We start from the raw sequence: 18,312 nt of genomic DNA on the forward strand, positions 1-18,312 counted from the left end.
AAATAGTCATGTTACGGTTTGGCAGAGGAGCCACCTATTCCGTCCAAGGGCACAGCAGATAACAGCATGACTATGGAAGAGATCACAGCTAACCTAGACCTGAAGGTTGCCAGGAGAGAGCATTATAAATATATTTTGGACGTCTACTGCTAAGATTTTGAAAGGGGATATTGCAATGAATGATTTGAACAGTTGACACCCCTTTCCTTATAAGATCTGCTAATTGTGGTTAATTCCAGCATGGATTGATCCGTTTTCACAGTATTATTGCATAGAGAATTTCTAGCATGTTCCGTCTTGCTTGTTGCAGACACGAAACATTGCTGTTTCATATAAGCTTGGTTAAAACCAATGCCACTAGTTTCATCTGTAATGCACAGAGTAATTTCTGTTTCCTTTTGAGGCCAAGACGAAGAGCAAAGCTTTAAAAAAGAAAAAAATAAATAGAAGGAGCTGCAACTGGTTTAGCAAAGTTTCTCCAGGTCCTCCAAACCTTTAATTGACTCAGGAGCATAAAATTGAGAAGGGGAGAGAGTGAGAGAGTGTGCGGAGTGGAGCAAGCAATTTTAATAATTTATTGTCCTTTGAAGTTGCAAGAGAAATTTCAGTGCCTTGGGGAGTAATTTCTCCCCATTCTGAAAGGGTTTCTCCTTATTTTAAACTCATTCAGAAGATGATAGTTTTGCATTTTCTGCATAATTAATAAGCATAACTCCCCCCCACTCTCACACAACCTCTAAAGAGTGGTGGGATGATGAAAGTTTGTGGTTTTTTTAATTAATAAAGTCAAATTAATTTGGCTATGTCCTCTTCCTCCCTCACCTCCGTTAGAATTCGAGGATTTATTCACAAATTAGTCTGAGCATGCTGTTAAGAGTGCCAACACTTACAAATCTGTAGCCTGGACTTTGATTTGTTTGAATGAATTTCTAAAAGATGGTGTAGGGTTTTTTTCAGTTCAGCTATTAAAGATCACCTTGAGACTGGCTCTCATGAGATCATCCAGTGAGCCAGGAAGATCCTTCCGCTCTCGTTTTTCTTTGTCTGTCTGCATGGGTAGGATCTGTTTGGTTTTGAGGGCTTTCTGTGTGTGTTTTTTTTCCTTTATGAATGCCATGATACTCCCCTTTCCTTATAAGATCTGCTAATTGTGGTTAATTCCAGCAGCTGCCACTTGAGGAGCTGCCTTCACCTGAAAGGGGAAGGCATCTTCTGCCCTGGTGCCTGGAGGGGCTGCGTTACAGCCTTCTGATAAGAAGCCATCCCTGGCATCTCTTGGCAGGTGTCAAACATGAACAGAAACCTGTCCTACTGAAAAAAAAAGCTCACCTTCCTCAATTACTGTCTTTGATAGAAGAATTTAAGGGGTCCTTGCTGCTGCTTTTCCATGTTTCCATTTCTCTCTCGCTCAAGTGTTGCACTGTTTTTCTGGCTCACTGAATCTCTAGTTATCCCAAAGCTGAATTTGTTAGGTTCCCACTGCTGTCAGTTCTCAGCACTGTTGTTGGATTCTCCCTTTCTTTCCTTCTTTTGTGTTGATGTGCCCTCTACAAATCTGAATGATGAGTATTGTGGTTCAGAGACAGAAATTGTAATGACTCGTGTGGTAGGAGTCAAAGTTCATGATTGTTAAAGGTTGTGTTCGTCATGGCTTTATTAGGGTTTGGTTTCTTGTTTTCAAGATCTCCCATCTTGAGCTCCCTCGACATCCCAGTCTCAATACTGATAAGCAGTACAAGCTCACAATATACTGTTAAGACCCAGGGTAAGGTGTTTCAGGCTTGTATACCCAGAATCGCCTTTTGTTCCATGGAAGACTTGGGCTGAAGTCTTTTACCAGAGGTCAGATAAGAATGATGTAATAAGCTTTTGAAAGTAACCAAAATTCTGTGCTCTAGGAATTGTACCTTACCCTTTTCCTGTAGACCAGGAGACTTCCTCTCTTGCCTGAAAGAAAGAAGCATTCAACAGCTAGTAAGTGGAAGTAATATAGCTTTTATTTACAGGAGTAAAAGAGCAGAGTTCATTCAGACTATTTTATTTATCTAGTGAGCCTTTCATCCCCAAATGCATGTATTAGCTAGCAAATCTTGATTGGGATCATTCATCTACCATAGTGCTGCAGCCTCTTCTGAGCTGGCGATGCAGGACAGGGGACCTAGCTATGTGTTTACAGTTTGCAAAGGTCTTTGTCATATCACTAAACCAAGGATCAGAACTGATCTCCCTGGTCACATCCTTGGGGCTTCTAGCACTGCGCTTTCTCTGAAAGACCATGAGATGCAGAAGCTTGTAGCAGTTTGTTTTCCCCATTGCCGCTGGCTCTGCTGTCACTTTTCAGTGGCTCAGGACCTCTGCTGGGCTATATTAAGATGGAATGGCTCCCTGGGAGCTGGGATCCTTGCTTCTTAAGCTTTTTCATCTTTCAGGCTTGTACCATAAGAGGTGGTTTTTCATGTTCTGGTATCCCCCATAGACTCTGATTCTTTAGTGACTCAAACAGAGCAGCGGAAGTTGAGTGAAGAGCCAAGTCCTTTCTAGCTGTGTCTTTTCTAGGTAGGGGTAAATCAAGCTTCTCTGGGATGCCAATATTGATGACACAGCTGGAGGAGAAGCTGTCCTAGCAACATGGCAAGGGGAGGGAGAGCTCCCTGCCTTAAGTCTCTGATTGCAAACAATCTGGGATTGCTGTCATGACATTGATGGACAAGGGTTCCTCATTAAGTTGCCAGGATAGCTCCTTGAGTTTCTTGCTCTTGCTCTGCTCTGGGTTATTATGCCTTGTTATAGGACTTGTGGACAAATACGGAATGAGATGTTGTTACAGTTGATTGAAAGCACTTGCGTACCCCCAGGGTCCTGGCTGGCCGCATTGCTGAGGCTGCATGTGCTCCTGTGCTTGCTGGCCCTTCAGCAGCTGATCCCAGGGCTGCCATCTTACAGGACAGCATTGCTTGTCTGCTTCAGCTCTTGCTCATCACAAGGAGCAACTTTCTTCCTGGCATTGTGTTGTAGTGCCAGAAGGTGAATGAGAATCCTGGCCAGAGGTCCATCTGCATTACTACCTACTTGCTCCCTTGCTCCTCGGTTTGATTTCTACCAGGGAGGGAGGGTGGAACCGCCCTGTGCTGGGTGCGGGCAGTAAGCAGAGAGAGAAGCGGTTAGTACACCTGAAGCGGTCTCCATCTGAATTGGTAAGAGAAGGGAGGTGCGGAAACCGAGGCACGGGAAGAGGATAATTGCGGAGTGGGGCCACAGAATGCATTGAAAAGCAAACTCAGTCTTGTATCTTCTAGATCACATTCCCTCATGCACATACTCCATATGCTGCTAAATGCTGCCTCTTTTCCATCCTTTCTTGCCTTATGTGCAGAGTCCCGTTCTGATGCTGGGCACCAGCTGACTGCCACGTTTGCTGTCCTTTACTGCCAAAACACAGATCTTTTCACCCCCAATGTTAATCCCCTATTTCTCATTCATTAAACTGAAGCCCGCATGGTGCTCTGGGCTTCCACCATGCCACAGCTCTGACTGGATGGGTAGTTTCTGGTGTGTGCACACTACATGGCGTGAGGCACCAGACAGCAGTTTTCCTCTGTTAGGGAGGGAGAGAGGGAAGAAGGTCCAGAATACCATCCCACTGCCTGTAGAACAGGGACAGCTCTCTATCCTGTTCTGTCGAGCAGTTTGCATCCTGCATATGTATATCATTACAATGTGCCCTATACATTTGCATAAATCACAGTTGGAAAAATGTTTTCCTTGGCTGTATCAGGGTGCCAGTCACTGGGGCTGGGACTGATCTGTGGCAGTGACAAATACCCTTTGTGCTATGGAGAGAGGTGAGTCCTTCCCATACATACACATGTACGATGGTAGCCTGGAGAATTCCTGCCAAAACTGGATGACTTCATACTACCTGCTGTTCCCATGTCATAAGGCACAGTCCCATCCCTGAAAACTAGCAGTTTAAATAGACCAAAAGGAAGGATTATGCTTCCCCTCCAGCAGGCAGGATAACATGGTTTTTCTCATCTTGGGTGTCAGAACTAGGAATAGATCTTTGGTAGCCTCAGTCTCATCCTGCTTCCACTGCTGCAGGCTCGTACCTCCTCTTCCAAAGGGTCTGTATCTGAGTGCATTGCAAATAGGAGCCTGAAGGCTGTATGGATGTGCCAGATCCCCAAAATTACAAGCCTCATGGCAAGAACAACTTGGCATGGTGCTGGCTATGAAGGGTCTGCTGCCTCATCCTGACTGAGGGGAAAGGTGGGAGCTGGCAGCACAGGCAGGTGTGAGAAAGGAGCAGGCATTGGGGTTGTTGGACAGCCAGAGTAGTAAAAGTGTATGAAATGAGCTCTTGATTTTTGTCACCCATTTTCTGCTTGTGTTAAATCCTGTGCTGGGTTGCAGCCTTCACTGCTGTCCTTCCTTCTCTGGGGCCTTGCAAGGAAGCAGAGGGGATAATCTTTCCAACGGGGGAAAAGCCTGCATTCACTTGTGTAGAGCCCAGCTTTTCTGAGTCAGATAAGGGCTCTGGTGGATCAGCAGCAGGGGAGTAGCAAGGTAGAAGTATTTAACTTCTAAAAAAAACGTCCTCGATCTTTTTTTACCCTCCTTTCCCCAACCTTGCCAGTCCCATCTCCCTGAAGGGAGCCAAGAGCTGCTGTCAGTAAGAGGAAGTCTCTGTCTGAAGCCTATAATTATCCTGTCTGCCTTCCCAGAAAAGGCCAGTTGGGGAGCGAGCGTGCTTCTCTTTCATGGACCAGCCTGCGTTCTACTGCCTCCCCAATTACTGCTTAATGGACTTTTTATGATGATAAGACGACTGGGTTGGGGAGAAGTTATTGACGGGGAAATGGAGTATAATTCACTCCCTGTTTGTTTGTTCTGTCAGAAAACCCTCATTTTAATTTTATTTGTGAGGCATTGAGAAACAGCCCTCAGAAAAAAAGTGCAAAATCTGTCAGTAAAACCCGGGATTTCAAGGGGACCAGACTCTCTGCAGGACCTCTCGAAGGGGTGTTTTCAGTCTTGTTGAGTGTCTCCATAGAGACCCTCCCCACAGCCTGCATCAGCCCTGCTCCCAGTTTGCAGCTCTCACTCCTCTTATGAAGAAAAATGTAAATTATGGAGCCATCTTTCTTGCCTCTACCCCTCTTGCGAGCTCCCCCGCTCCCTAATGCCGCTGCTTTGAAATACGTACCCATTCCAAACATCACTTTCTTGCTCCCCACTCTCCATCTGTCTCAAATTTGGCTGCTCTCTCCTGTTTTCATCTGCTCCATGGTTTGTCTCCTCTATCTAATCTTCAGTTCCTTGCTCTGGCTCTGAACACCTCCCTCCTCTCCATCTTGCACCAGTTCTCTTGCATTTTCCCTGTTGATCTCTTGTCTCCTTATCCCCACTGATTTTCCCCATCCTTTCTAGCCTCTGCTCCCCTCTCCCCATTCATTGGTGTGACAAAGCTGTCCTCTGCTCCTCTGGCTGTGCCTCCCAGGCTGTCCCCAGCTGCGCAGCACTCCCATCCCGATCCCTCAAATGCAGGGCATGCATCTGCTGCATGCAAGCAGACCGCAGCAGCACACGTGTGTAAAACACGTTTCCTAAACCAGCAAACAAACTCTCAGTGCATGGCCAGACTCAGATCTCACGTTCCTGGAGAGGTTTTTAGGAGGGGAGATGAAAGCATTACCGCCCAGGGCTGTAGTTGGGCGAGTACCTCCTGCTCCTTCTCCGATTGTGAGCCTGTCAGCAGTTGTGGAAAACGGAGATGGAGTTTCACTAAATCAGCAGAAAGTTTCAGCCCAAAAACCAAAGGGAAGGGGGAGGAGGAAGAGGAGGAGAAGAGGGGGTTTAACCCTTTGCATGCCAGTGAGAACGCCATTGGATTCTTTCCTAATTGCTCTTGAAGTTAGTGAGGGGTGAGAAATAATGAAGAGAGATGTCCCCGTGCAGCCTAACATGACCTGGTTGTTGGGAGACTGCAAAGCTTTTGTCTGGCTTTTGTTTTTTAACTTCTTCTCCCACCAAGAAGTACATGTGGAAGAAGGTCTCCGAGTTCTGCCTCTAGTGATTTTTTTGAGGTTTTGTTTGTATTACAGTATTTGGAGGCTGTAGTTGTGTGCAATACCACATAGGGTGTTGAGCGCTGAACAGATCTGTTCTGAGACCATCCTTTGCTCCAAATTGCTTGTAGTGTCTAGACCAAGGCAGGCAGGCAGGTGTGAGAAACGAGGATTGTCACCTCCGTGCTACGTGTGGCAGACTGAGGTGCGGGGAAGGGTGAGTGCCCAAGGTCAGCCGAATTTGCGTCAGAGCCAGAGATCTGCATCCCGATAATGGGAATCATCTGGAGCCTGGAAGAGCATGTCGGGGTGTGCTAACGCTAACAGCAAAATAGCATTGACCATGAATGGCTTAATGGTCTCATCTTTTACCTTTGTTCTTGAAAGGTGGAGGTGCATATATGTGTGGGTATATATATGCACAAAAAAGGGTGAATTTCGATCTGTTCAGTATTTTTGAGCTAGGATAAAGGTTGTCATTGGCTAACGTGCCCTGAATCTCTCTTGTAGTGTGAGCATGCTCCCACAGTGGGCAGCTCCGCAGGGCAATGTTGGGCTCAGCACCACAGGGCCGTTTGTTGAAGGTCGCCTGGGAATGGTGAGCGGAAGGACGGCTGCCATATGCATTTAGGAAGGCTATAATAAGCTGGCCAAATGGCAAGAAAATGGCCTGCGTGCTGTGCTCTTGCTTTTGCTTTAGTTTCTGTGGTGGGTCTCAGGTACAGCAGAGAGCACCCTCCATTCCCCAGGGTGGGGATAATTAGTGTTTATTCACCAGCGAAGGAGGAGCTGAAACCCAGCGCTTTGTGTGCCAGCGCCATGGGTCAGCGGGACCGGCACGTGGGCTCCACCAGCGTGCTGACAGTGGGGACCGGGGGCACCAAAAATGGAAGCAAAACCTTTTAAAATACGCATTTTGTAGCTGGCTTTCTTTTGTCTCCATGGATTGCTGCCGCTGTGGGCGAGGGGCCCTTTCAGCCAGGCTCACGCTGCTCTCTGTGCTGGGGCCGGATGAAAGAATAAGTGGTTTGTCTTTATTTGTGGTCCATTGTTGAGGTATTTTCCTGCAGGTGGCGGGAGGGGGCTGCAGAAGGGGGGGATGTTAAGCACAGAGGTGAATTTTGCCATCTAAAATGAGCACCAAGTCCCCGCTGTGGGGATGGAGATGAGGGGAGAGAGCTTGGGAGGTCAGGAGGAAGCAGAGATGTGGTGGCGCCTGTCTACAGCCCCCTCAGGGAGAGCCTGCGGCCTGAGGGGATGGTTTACATGCACACTGCCCATTTCCTACCCAAAGCTGGGGCAAATAATACAGTAATGTGGTCAGGGACTATCCTCGGGACTTTTCCTTGCTGACTGTGGGGCTGAGGGGCCGTGAGTTGGGTCTTTGCTGAGGCAGGGAGACCGGCCTGTTACTATGGCGGTGGCGCCTTCAGGCGTCCCCTGTGGGGAGCAGGTGGAAGAGGACATGGCGGACACCTTGTCCCTTTCCCTGTGGGAGCAGCTTTCTGCCTTGGACCTGCCCCAAAGCTGGCGGGCTGTAGCTCAGGAGGGAGGAGCAATTTAGGTGACAGTTGGGTCTTCCAGCCATTTTGGCAGCAAAGTGTGTGGGGTCTTCTCTTCCCCCATGGCAGAGAGATGGAGGGCTGCGTGCCACCGGCCAGTCCTGCATGTAACGGGACTGAGGGTTTTACCTCAGGAGCTCCATGGTGTGGGGCAGGGTCTGGCCATGCGTGTGTGCTCGTGCAGCCCAGGCTGGAGGGGCAGGGGGTTGTCTTCAGTCTGCTCTTGTTAGCCAACCCCATACATTTCCCAAATTGTCCTGTATTCCTGAGGCAGCACCAGGGTGTTTTGGCTGAGGGCGGCTGGGAGGATGTCAGGGTATCGATCTGGCAGGCTGGCACGAAATGCTTTGAGAATCAATTTTGTCTCAGAAAGGCCCAGGGAAGTCGATATTTCCCCACTATGACTTGCCTCTCTCCTTCCCCCTGTTCGGGCTAACCGGTCGCCCCTCCGTGAAACTACCCAGAGAGCCGGGAAGTGGGCTGGTGGCTGCCATACTGGTTTTACACAGCCCTTTGCACTGCCAGGCCTTCATTCGACTGCCTTAGCTGAGCCGGTGCGAGTTTTCCCCTCAGCTTTTCAGGCTGTCTCCCATGTTGTGGCTGGAGCATACTGGGGTAGTGTGAAGAAAGCTGCTCCTACCCTGTGGTGTGGTCTGCAAGGCTAAATGCATCCCCGACCTCCTTGTCCCTCCATAAACCCACCTGCAGTGCTGGCAGGAGGGGCAGCCATCTCAGTCTGGAGACCAGGCTTACAGGAGGCAAGGAAGAAGGATCCATGGTGCAAGTTCATAACTGTGCTTTTTCTTTTTCTCCTCCCTGCACCCTGCTCTCCTTCAGCTGTCAGCTCAGATATGTTAAACCCGTTTGTGCTCCTGCCTCTCTCCCACCCCTCAAACCACCTCTGGATTCTCCAACTCTTTCTCTGTCTTTGGCTTTTGATGTTTCAGACAGGCATATGGTGGCCGGCCTGCCTCCCTCACTCCTCGTCCATCATCCGCTATTCACCATGGCAGCAATTCCTGAGGGACATTTGGGTTTAAAGGGTGAGATGTCCCCTCCTTTTCCCCACTCCTATATCTTTCAAGCTTCCTTGCCGTAAAGCTTCTTAGACTGTTTTGTCATCTGTGTATCATTAGCAGGGAGATGTTGGATTTTTTTTTCCATGACTACATTTGAAGAACTTTTTCTGCTTTGGTGTCACATGAAAGAAGGAAGGAAGGAGAGGTGAGGCAGCAGCATTTTCCTCTTCTGTGAGGAAAGCTGCCTTGCTGTGCAGCCCTTGTACGTGGGCTGATGTCTTCTAGTGCGTGTGCCTCGGGGATGAGTAGGAGACCCCACCCTTACCACCTCGCAGCTTCTTCTCAAAGTCTGCGTTAGAATTCACAAAATCCCAGCAGCAAATGTGCGTCATGTCCCTTCTGCACAGATGCCGGCACCGCCCGTGTTTCTCTAGCCCCATGCTTTGGAAAGTGAAGCCAACTGGAAGTTGTCTGCATAGGGGTGACCAGGAGGATGACTGCATGGTCCCATCAGCTGCCCTCGACAGCAATCGGGGATGCAGGGCAGGAGCAGAGCTGTCTGGAAAGAATGGCAGAGGTTAGGTCAGAGGGCAGACAGTGTGTGTGCTGATCGTCTTTGTGGATGCAATCACAGAGCACGGGATGGATGGTGAATATGTGTCTCTTCCTTACAGTCTGTGGCAACTATCCAGCATGTCGCTTGCCCCGGCTGTTGCTTTTGGGAAGTGTGGAGGTGGTGGGCAGGAGTGCAAGGTTCAGTTTGACTTGATGGCTTTCCATTAAGCTGTAGAGAAGAATCACAGGTACACAGCAGCCATCTGGTCTTTTCAGCTTTCTCTCTGGAGACCCAGACTCTGCAGGAAGCCTCCCATAGTAGGAAAATTCTTTTAAGCTCCAGGTTTTTCCATTCCTGTTTTGATACTGCAAAAAAACAGGTTCTGCTACTTTGCAAGCAGAGAAAGGGAAAAAAGAAAAATCTCTTGTCACCACTGGACCTAGGTGGAACTCAAACTCAGTCTTTCCAAGACTGACTTGTTCTTAGCTCTCCATAAGGGAAGATTGGTGAAGTGATATAAAATCTCCTAGGTTGCAAGTATGTCATCTGGAAAATGCCTGTCTGTGATTTTTAGTTATTTATTTAAAACGGAGGTCCTGCAATCTCAGCAAATGAGGGGAAACACATAAGCCCCTCTGAGTGGGCTGATAGTGTTTCACTTTCCCATGGCACCTTGTTCCTGCTTTTGGAGGCTTTCAAAGCGATTTGCAGAGCTGAAGACTGAATTCTAACTGCCTGTTTCACTGCAAGCTGGACCTGGCACGGCAGAGCTGTGGTAGTCCTACGCAGCACATAGGAATTTGTTTCAGCTTTGTATCATCACCACCTTGCCTGAGATAGCGCTGGCTTTCTCTTTCCCAGAGGGAGAGGGTTGTTCTGCGATTGGCGTGGGCTGAATGACAAGTGCTGCAGCGACTAGGGGTGCATAGGTGGAGAGTGCAAGGGGTGATTTGGCAGGGGAGGAAGTATCAAAGTCTGGAGCTCAGAGGCTTGGGCAATTTTAAAATCAACAATTTAGCTTTGATTTTCACCAATTTTCCAAGTGAGTAGCAAAATCTAATAGATTGTTTGGTAGGGATTTTTGTTTGGTTTCTTTTCTTTTGTCTCTCGCTGTCTAAGAGTGAGTTTATCGTAGGCAGTTCAGCATTGCAGTGAGCTCAGGAAAGCAGTGTTCACAGACCGACTCGGCTTCCCTGTTACCACACACTGAGTCGACAGAGGTCCCTAAAAAAGGATGCGGAGCAATGACTCCAAGTTCACTATTTTTTGGAGCACCGTCCTCTTCTTCAGGACAGAAATAGAACCTTATTTTTCTTCTCAGCTGTGCTCTCATCATACTGCTTGCACCCATTTAAATGTATATGTGACATTAGGGATTATTAGGGGCTTTTATTTTAGGAAATGAAGTTGCATCAATAAAGTGTTCTTAAAAGCCCTGGATGTTTTTGGCTGTACCTTCAGAATTGACTTCTGCAAACTCTTCACATATTGAACTGAGGAGAAGAGAGGATGGAAGTCAAGTTGCAGGCAGAGTGAGCATTTATATTTTAGCCTGAAGCAAAGTTTTGGTTTTGCCTTTCCCAGATGGAAGACAGATTCCCCAGTGCCAGTACCTCCAGTGGGACTTGCTTGGTAACCTTTAGCTGTAACATTGCAAAGATGACTCTGACCTCTAAATATAGATTTGGATATTTATAAATCCTATGCTTTGTACACACAGCATTCAGTAGGACGTAAACAGCTCCAGCAAATTGTATTTACCTCCAGCATGGAAACAAATGCTTGATTGCATCACATGAGCTTGCTCAGTGGCTTTTATTTATATACTGCTGGCCACACCAGGCAGGAAAGGGGGGAATGCTTCCTTTTGTCTTTTGACCCCTAAAAGACCCTGGAGACTTCTCTCTAGCTACCATTTGCCCGCTTCTTAAGCTCTTTGGTAGGCTGTTTACATCTTATTTTATAGACTCTGCGTATGTACATATAAATATACACATTTCAGAGTCACATGGTCTACTTTTCTCAAGAATAACAGACGGCAACTTTATGATCTGAATGATTTTATTTGAACACAGCTGTGGCCTTGTGATTTAAATATTTCAATAAATTTTAAACTAACTAGATGAGAGGAAGCTGTGCAGGGAAAACAGGTTAGACATGGAAGGAGGATTCCCTGAGGGTAGAGGCAATATGGGCTCTGCACGAGCACCTCTGGCCTCGTCTTCCTCTCATGAGAAGGCACTTGACACCTTCCTTGGTCAGAAAGCCCATCCCAGCATCCTCTCCACTCCTTGCAGAGGTGCTCTTGAAGGCAGTCAGACATGGATGGAAAGTAGTGGCAGGGAGTGAGGGAGAGGTGCTGCGAGCTCAAGTGTTGTTCCTTTAGGTCCAGGCTGGCTAAAAAGCAGCCCCAGGCTCTGAGTGTGTTTGTTCAGGCATCACTGCACCTTTGAGCATCTGGTTATGAGAGGAGTTTGAGGAGCTTTGGCTTCTTCCTTTAGCAGTGTGAATTCCTTGTTTTTCTCAGTTGTCTCACGGTGAGAAGAGGGGAAGGGGGAACTGCAGGAGCAGACTGCAGACTTGGCTGCCGTGCTTTTGGTCTTGACAACTGCATTGTTTTGAAATGATCACGACTTCTCGTTTGTTGGGCTGTATCCTGTCAACTTGCCTGTTCCAAAGGATGGCATACCTATTGCTGTGTAAATGTACCAGTGAGGGCCAGAGGAAAGATTTGCAGATGAAAATAGAGGTGCTGCAAGCCAAGGAGGTTTCACATCCTAAAGCCACGTCCTGGTTTCGGCTGGGATAGAGTTAATTTTCTTGCTAGTAGTTGTGTTTTGGATTTAGCATGACAATAATGGGATAACACACTAATGTTTTAGTTGTTGCTAAGCAGTGTTTATACTAAGTCAAGGACTTTTCAGCTTCCCAGACTCTGCCAGCGAGGAGGTACACAAGAAGCTGGGAGGGAGTATAGCCAGGACAGCTGACCCAAACTGGCCAAAGGGATATTCCATACCATATGACGTCATGCTCAGTATATAAGCTGGGGGGAGTTGGCTGGGGGGCAGCGGTCGCTGCTCAGGGACTGGCTGGGCGCACTCAGTGAGTGGTGAGTGGTTGCATCACTTGTTTCTTTTTTTCCTGGGTTTTGTTCTTCTCTCTCTCTCTTTTTGTTTTACTTTTCATTACAATTTATTGTTGTTATTATTATTATAATATTTTATTTTTATTTTGTTTTATTTCAAGTATTAAATTGTTCTTATCTCAACCCACGAGTTTTCTTACTTTTGCTCTTCTGATTCTCTCCCCTATCCCACCGAGGGGGGGAGGGTGAGCGAGCGGCTGCGTGGTGCTTAGTTGCCAACTGGGGTTAAACCACGACAAGCCACTGGCATCAGCCTGTTTCACACCATCATCCTCAAGATCTCTATGTGCCAAGTGCCTGCTCCATTTATTTCATGGTCCTTCTCCCACCTTTTACCCCTGCCTTGGGTACGTTTGTATAAATCTCCCCCATTCCTTGGTGTTTTGGTCATCTGCTAGGATCCGGGGAGTGCAATTCAGTGTTTCTAGATGTTGTTTTCAGCTCTGCCAGCTTTTGGTGATGATCATTAGATGGGCATTGCAAGGGCAATTTCTCCTGTGCAAAACAGTTTAAAAGTCCACTTTTCAGAAGTAAAAGAGGCTTTGCAACATCCTTGCATTGAAATCTCTTTGTAGGATCAGGCCCTTAATCATTTTGTGCTGTAGCTTCTTCGTATGTAAAATGGAGGTAAAGATTGTTTGTTCCTAAAATGCCAAGAGGTTTAATTTCATCTGGGATGATTAGCGAATAGCAGTGATAATGCTGCTATTAATTACAAAGAGTGTTTATTAGAGTTTGTCTTTCCTTGTGCCAATGATGATACTTTTTTTCTTAAAGGTCCCCCTGTGTTCATTAAAAAACCTGTGGACCAAATTGGTGTGTCGGGAGGGGTGGCCTCCTTTGTATGCCAAGCAACTGGAGACCCAAAGCCACGGGTCACCTGGAACAAGAAAGGGAAGAAAGTGAACTCTCAGAGGTTTGAGGTAAGAGATGTCCTTGAAATTTGTATCTGTGTATGTATAAAGAGAGAGAGACTGACACAAAGCAGCTAGTGCTCTTCTTTGGCCATTCTCAGACCTGATAATAAAGGGAGGTTTGGAAGGGGAGGAGTTTTAACAGCAGAAGGAGTGAAATGCAAGCTCTTGGCCATGTCAACAGCTGGGTTTGTTCCAAAGCGAGAGAGAACTTGGCTTACTTACGTTATTGGAGTTTTTTCTTTTGTTTTGTTGGGTTTTTTCCCCTCCTGGGGTATGATATAAAGCTGTCTTCTTCCTTCCCTAAGAAACCCCAACTAAGCTGGTACTTCTTCAGCTCTGTAAATGCACCTTTCATACCCATCCATGGCTCATTATTTTAACCGTGGGACAGCCCGCAGTAAACATTACAGTTGCTGGCAACCAGACCCAAGCAATTGGCATTGTTTAGATAGAAATGAGAGTGGAGGAACAAGGACTAGGAGGTCATCCTGTGGAATTTGCTGTGGGACTCAGCCCTGCCAGGCAGCTGTGTGCTGAGAGGAGCTTTGTGGTGTCAGCTGCCCATGCAGATGGAGGAGCAAGGCGGGGGTTCATTTTTATTTTGTTTTCATTTGGTCTGTTTCCTCCTCCTTCATCACAGTTGTACTCTGAACACCCACCCCACACACACCGTCACCATGGCTCATTCTTTCAGAGCATTTGAAATGTACAAGCAGTTTCGGTGGGTCAGTGGTCAGGGACAGGGCTTGGCATGGGACAGTTCTCTGTCACCGTGAGGTCAGTGGAGAGGCAAGTTGACTATGTCGGTTATATATAGGGGATTGTGGGGCAGCTGCTGAAGTGTGTTTGTGAGTGTGCGTGCTTGTATATATGCTGGTGCCTCCTTTAGAAGCAGGAATGAACCTTCTACTTGCAGCCCAAGGATGCTTACTATGTGCGTGTCTCTCTTTCCCTTTATCCCCCAGACAATTGAATTTGATGAAAGTGCAGGTGCTGTTTTGAGGATCCAGCCCCTCCGGACTCCCCGGGATGAGAACATTTATGAGTGTGTTGCTCAAAACCCTCATGGGGAGGTCACCGTCCATGCCAAGCTTACCGTCCTCCGAGGTAAAGAGCGTGTCTGCCTGCCATGTTTCAGTGTCACAGGGGAGAAGGGACTCTTCAGCTTCTCCCTTCCTTGAGATGAGTGGGAAGGCTATCACAAAATGTACGGCCAAGGCACAAAGTCCTCCTTTTTTCGGTTTGTTCTGACCTGTCAGATCTGTTTGCTGTTATTATCCCAGAGAATCATAAAATTGCTATGTAAGAAACAAAGCTAAAACTGGACCACTTGAGGAGGTTTGACTGGATGATGTGCTGAGGTTCCTTCCAACCTGAATTGTCCTATGACTCTATGATCTTCCCTCCCCTCCAGTAAAGATTCCTTCCCCGGGTTTATGAGCAGGACCAGAAACTCCCCATCATTCTCCTCAGAAACATGGCACCGTTCACCCAGACACCCAAGAAAACCTTCTCAATTGAGGAATCACTTAATGGGCTGAGGCTAAGATGGTGATGCATCTGCATGGGCTTTCATGCCGTTGGTAGCAATGCCAGCCTCTTCCCTTGTGCAAGATACCTATTTTGCCCTTCTTCTGGGCATCTTTCCTCTTTCCAGAGGTCCTTTGCTTCATGCACTCTCCAAGAAAATCCCCTCTCCATTTTGTTCTGGTTCTTTTTTTCACTTGTCTCCATTATGGAGGATGTTAACATGTCATCTGTTTGAAGTATGGTCCCTGAACTTGATGTGGGGGAGGGAACAATATGCTGTTGCTGTGGATGCCTCTGGATGTTTACTGTTACTACCCTAGAGATCTGTAAAATTTCTATTTTACACTAAGTTAGGCTGCTTGCTAAAACTGACCCATTTTAGGGGAAAAGATGCGCGGTGGCCTCTGTTCAAACCACACGGCAGTGCAAGTGATCCTGGCAAAAAGGGTGAGGTGGATAACTGCCTGAGAACTCCTGAAGGGAGTTTAGCTTGGGAGCATTGGCTGTTGATGAAGCCATCAGCAGGAGATACTATAGAAGAGCCATGGGCTTTTGAGTAGGGGCACTTGCAGGAAGAGCCATTATTTCTGCAGTGAGCATTGCTAACAACAGTTTTAGGTGCTCCAGGCAGTGTGTGGTCCTCATAAGGCCAAGTGGTAGCTCTGCCTGTACGCCAGTTGCCTTTTCTTCAGCAATTTCAGTGTTCTCTCCAAGAGCATCTTAAATCCTTTTGTTTGAACAGACAGTGAGCACATCCCTAATAGCGCAGAGTGTAATTTGTGTGCAAATCCCCAACGTACAGCAGTAAATAAAGACTAGACATAAAGGGCACATGGCAAAGCTCTTGACCTTCCCTTGTAGCGGGGAATATCCCTTCTCCTGCCCACCTGGCAGGCTCTGTGTTGTCAAAATGTTGGCTGCCTTTGAGTGTGTGGGCCCACGGTAGGTGCACTTAAATCTTTGTGTAGCTCCTTTGCCTGGCATGGCATTTAACCTTCTATTAGCAGTACATGGTGGGATGTATCTGTCAGGAGATTGGAACAGCACTTTATGACAAGGGTATGTCTAGCTGGTTATCCCAGAGGGTTGGGAGCCTTATTCTTCGCACTGATTCCCATATATTCCCTGGGAGCTGTGACAGTTTGGGAGAAGTGCCCCTGCAGTCATATTCAAAATTACTACCCCTTGAATTTAGTTACAAGCAGTGGCAAGAGAGAAGGTTGTCCTCCAGTTGCTACCCTCACAAATTGCCTGGATTCTCACTGTGTTTTTTAGGCACTCTCCACCAAAAGAAAGCTGCAGTGTATGGGAAATGACGAGCTGAGCTCAGTGACTGTCCTTAGGGACCGAGGTTCTTTGTACATGTCTTTTTGCAGCTCTTCCTTCCGGTATCCGCATCATACACATGTCAGCTAGAGAGACAGATGACAGAACAGGAGCTACATCTCCCCACTGCCTGACTAATTATGCACTTTGCTCATCCCACCAGAACATTATTACTGTGTGCTTTGCTCCTGTGTTGTGCTGCTTTCACAAGCACTCCTATTCTGTTTGCCTAACAGGACCTTATTTGGTAGCTTTGTTAACTGACTATGCAAGAGCAGCTAGGGTACCCAGTTCACAAAATTTGGGGGAGCAGTAATTAGCTGGCCTGGGCCAAGATGTTGTTGAAGAGCATCAAGGAAGCAGTTTTTATAGCATACCCTCTCTTTCCCTGCTCAGTTGGAGTTATTCCATTTCTAATCTTTCCTTAGCTTTCACACAGCAAAGATTGTCTCCTCTTTATCCGCATTTTTAAGTGCTGGAAAAGTTAAAAGGACCAAGCACAAATCCACTAATCTCCACCATGTTAGCACGCTGGCATCTACTCCTCTCTTTTTCCTCCCTGCTTCTGCATTCACCCACTCTCCTGTTTGTCTTTTCTCTATCTTTCCTTGCAAGGCCTCCTCCTCCTTTCCGTCTCTCTTCTCTCACTTTTAGAACTAATGCTTAGCATAAAGATGGGGGCTGCTCCACAGCTTGGAGATGAATGTGAGCTGTCATTTGCAGAAGCTGTTACCTTGGTATGCTGTGACGTATGGAAACCTGGGCCCCAGCTGTCACAAACTCTGCAGGATGGGCTTTGTAGTAATTCTGCAGCCTGTTGGCTGTGCTGTTGTAATCACTGTTAGAAATACATGTATGTACCTTCATGCTGTACACATGCATGAACAGTTACGGGATTTCCTCAACACCAGTGCAGACAGTCTCATGAACAGAAGAGAAACAGATAATACATTCTTCCCTACTAGATGCAGCTGCTGAAGGGATTGAGAGTAAACCCCTTTTTGCCTATGCACATGATGACTACTGGATCAGACCCTGATAGAAATCCACATGCATTCACTTAAAAACAGGAAGCTGCAGGAGAGGAAACCTCTGGGAGCCTCTGAGAAGCAGAGCTTGTGATGGACAGCATTCAACTTATACCAAGTCTCTTAACACCAGCTCTGCTGGCTTGTTTGTCCTTCCTGCTCTGTTTCTCAAGGGATCTAGGTTTTGATAGGGCTGTGGAGACTTGCTGTTCTTTCCACAGCTGGCTAGACATAGTGCCTGCAAACCTGCTTCCTGCAGAGCCCAAAGAAAAGGAGAAAAAGTGGTTTTGGGAAGCATTTTCCAGTTATTATTGACTCCAGCCACTGTCATTTTTCATTATAACTGAGGCAGAAAGGAAGCTAATTGGCACAGGTTGGTGCAGTTTCTCTAAGCTCCACGCTCCCAGGAAGGATATACATATTTTTTATTATTATTATTATTGCTTCCTGTATACAGATTACACTCTCCCTCCACTTCTTTAGTAGCCTGAGACAGAGATTCTCGTGCTGCAAAGGATTGTCCTACGCTGTCAGCAGCTGAGTGGGCTGAGAGTACACGGGGGCCTGGCTGCAACTTTCTGCCTGCATTGCCTCCGCTGCTGGGAGGCACAGGCTGGGTTTCAAGCAGAGGCCAGATGGGCTTAGTTCTTTGCTCTGTTGAAGCTGATAGAGAGAGTTCCGTGGAGGTTACCCTTTGTGAATCATTAGTAAATGCAGCATGATCCCATACATGCTTGGTCCAGTTAAATGTAATGGAACAAAATTTACTGTGCCCTGATATATTGCTCGCTGCATACTGGCCAATGCTATCTTTTCCTGAGGATTACTGCATGCTGGAAGGAATTGAGGAAAAATGGATATTAGAACGTAAGATCTGTGGTACTTACTGCCAGAGTATGATTCAGGCTGCTATGGACAGGCTCAGAACTTCTTTCTAATGATTCCCTGTTGATTCTTTTTTTATGAAGTGTTCTTACATTTCTCTTAACAATTCTGGCCTGAAATTTTCCTCACATATTTCCTACTCCAAGAGGACATCTGGTGTGGGCATGTATAAAGTTCTAGCAAGATCCCTGCTGTTTTGTTGTTTTTTGTAATTGTTGGCTTTAGATCAGCAAAAGGTAAACAAAAATCAGTTCTAGATGCTCAGCAGAAAGC

At 47.0% G+C, this 18,312-nt stretch overlaps 1 protein-coding gene across 2 annotated transcripts in view; it reads left to right on the forward strand.

Annotated features, from left to right (window-relative positions):
* The first annotated feature begins 14,049 nt into the window (after positions 1–14,049).
* PTPRS (protein tyrosine phosphatase receptor type S) overlaps positions 14,050–18,312 on the forward strand; it is a 79,102-nt gene continuing 74,839 nt past the window's right edge. For both annotated transcript variants that reach the window (XM_075175814.1, XM_075175813.1), the window contains exon 1: positions 14,050–14,377. In XM_075175814.1, the coding sequence (XP_075031915.1) occupies positions 14,194–14,377 (184 nt within the window). In that variant the 5' untranslated portion in view covers positions 14,050–14,193. The remainder of the gene's footprint in view (positions 14,378–18,312) is intronic.

The sequence above is a fragment of the Calonectris borealis genome, chromosome 28 (genome assembly GCF_964195595.1).
Source record: "Calonectris borealis chromosome 28, bCalBor7.hap1.2, whole genome shotgun sequence".
In the NCBI taxonomy this organism is placed as follows: domain Eukaryota; kingdom Metazoa; phylum Chordata; class Aves; order Procellariiformes; family Procellariidae; genus Calonectris; species Calonectris borealis.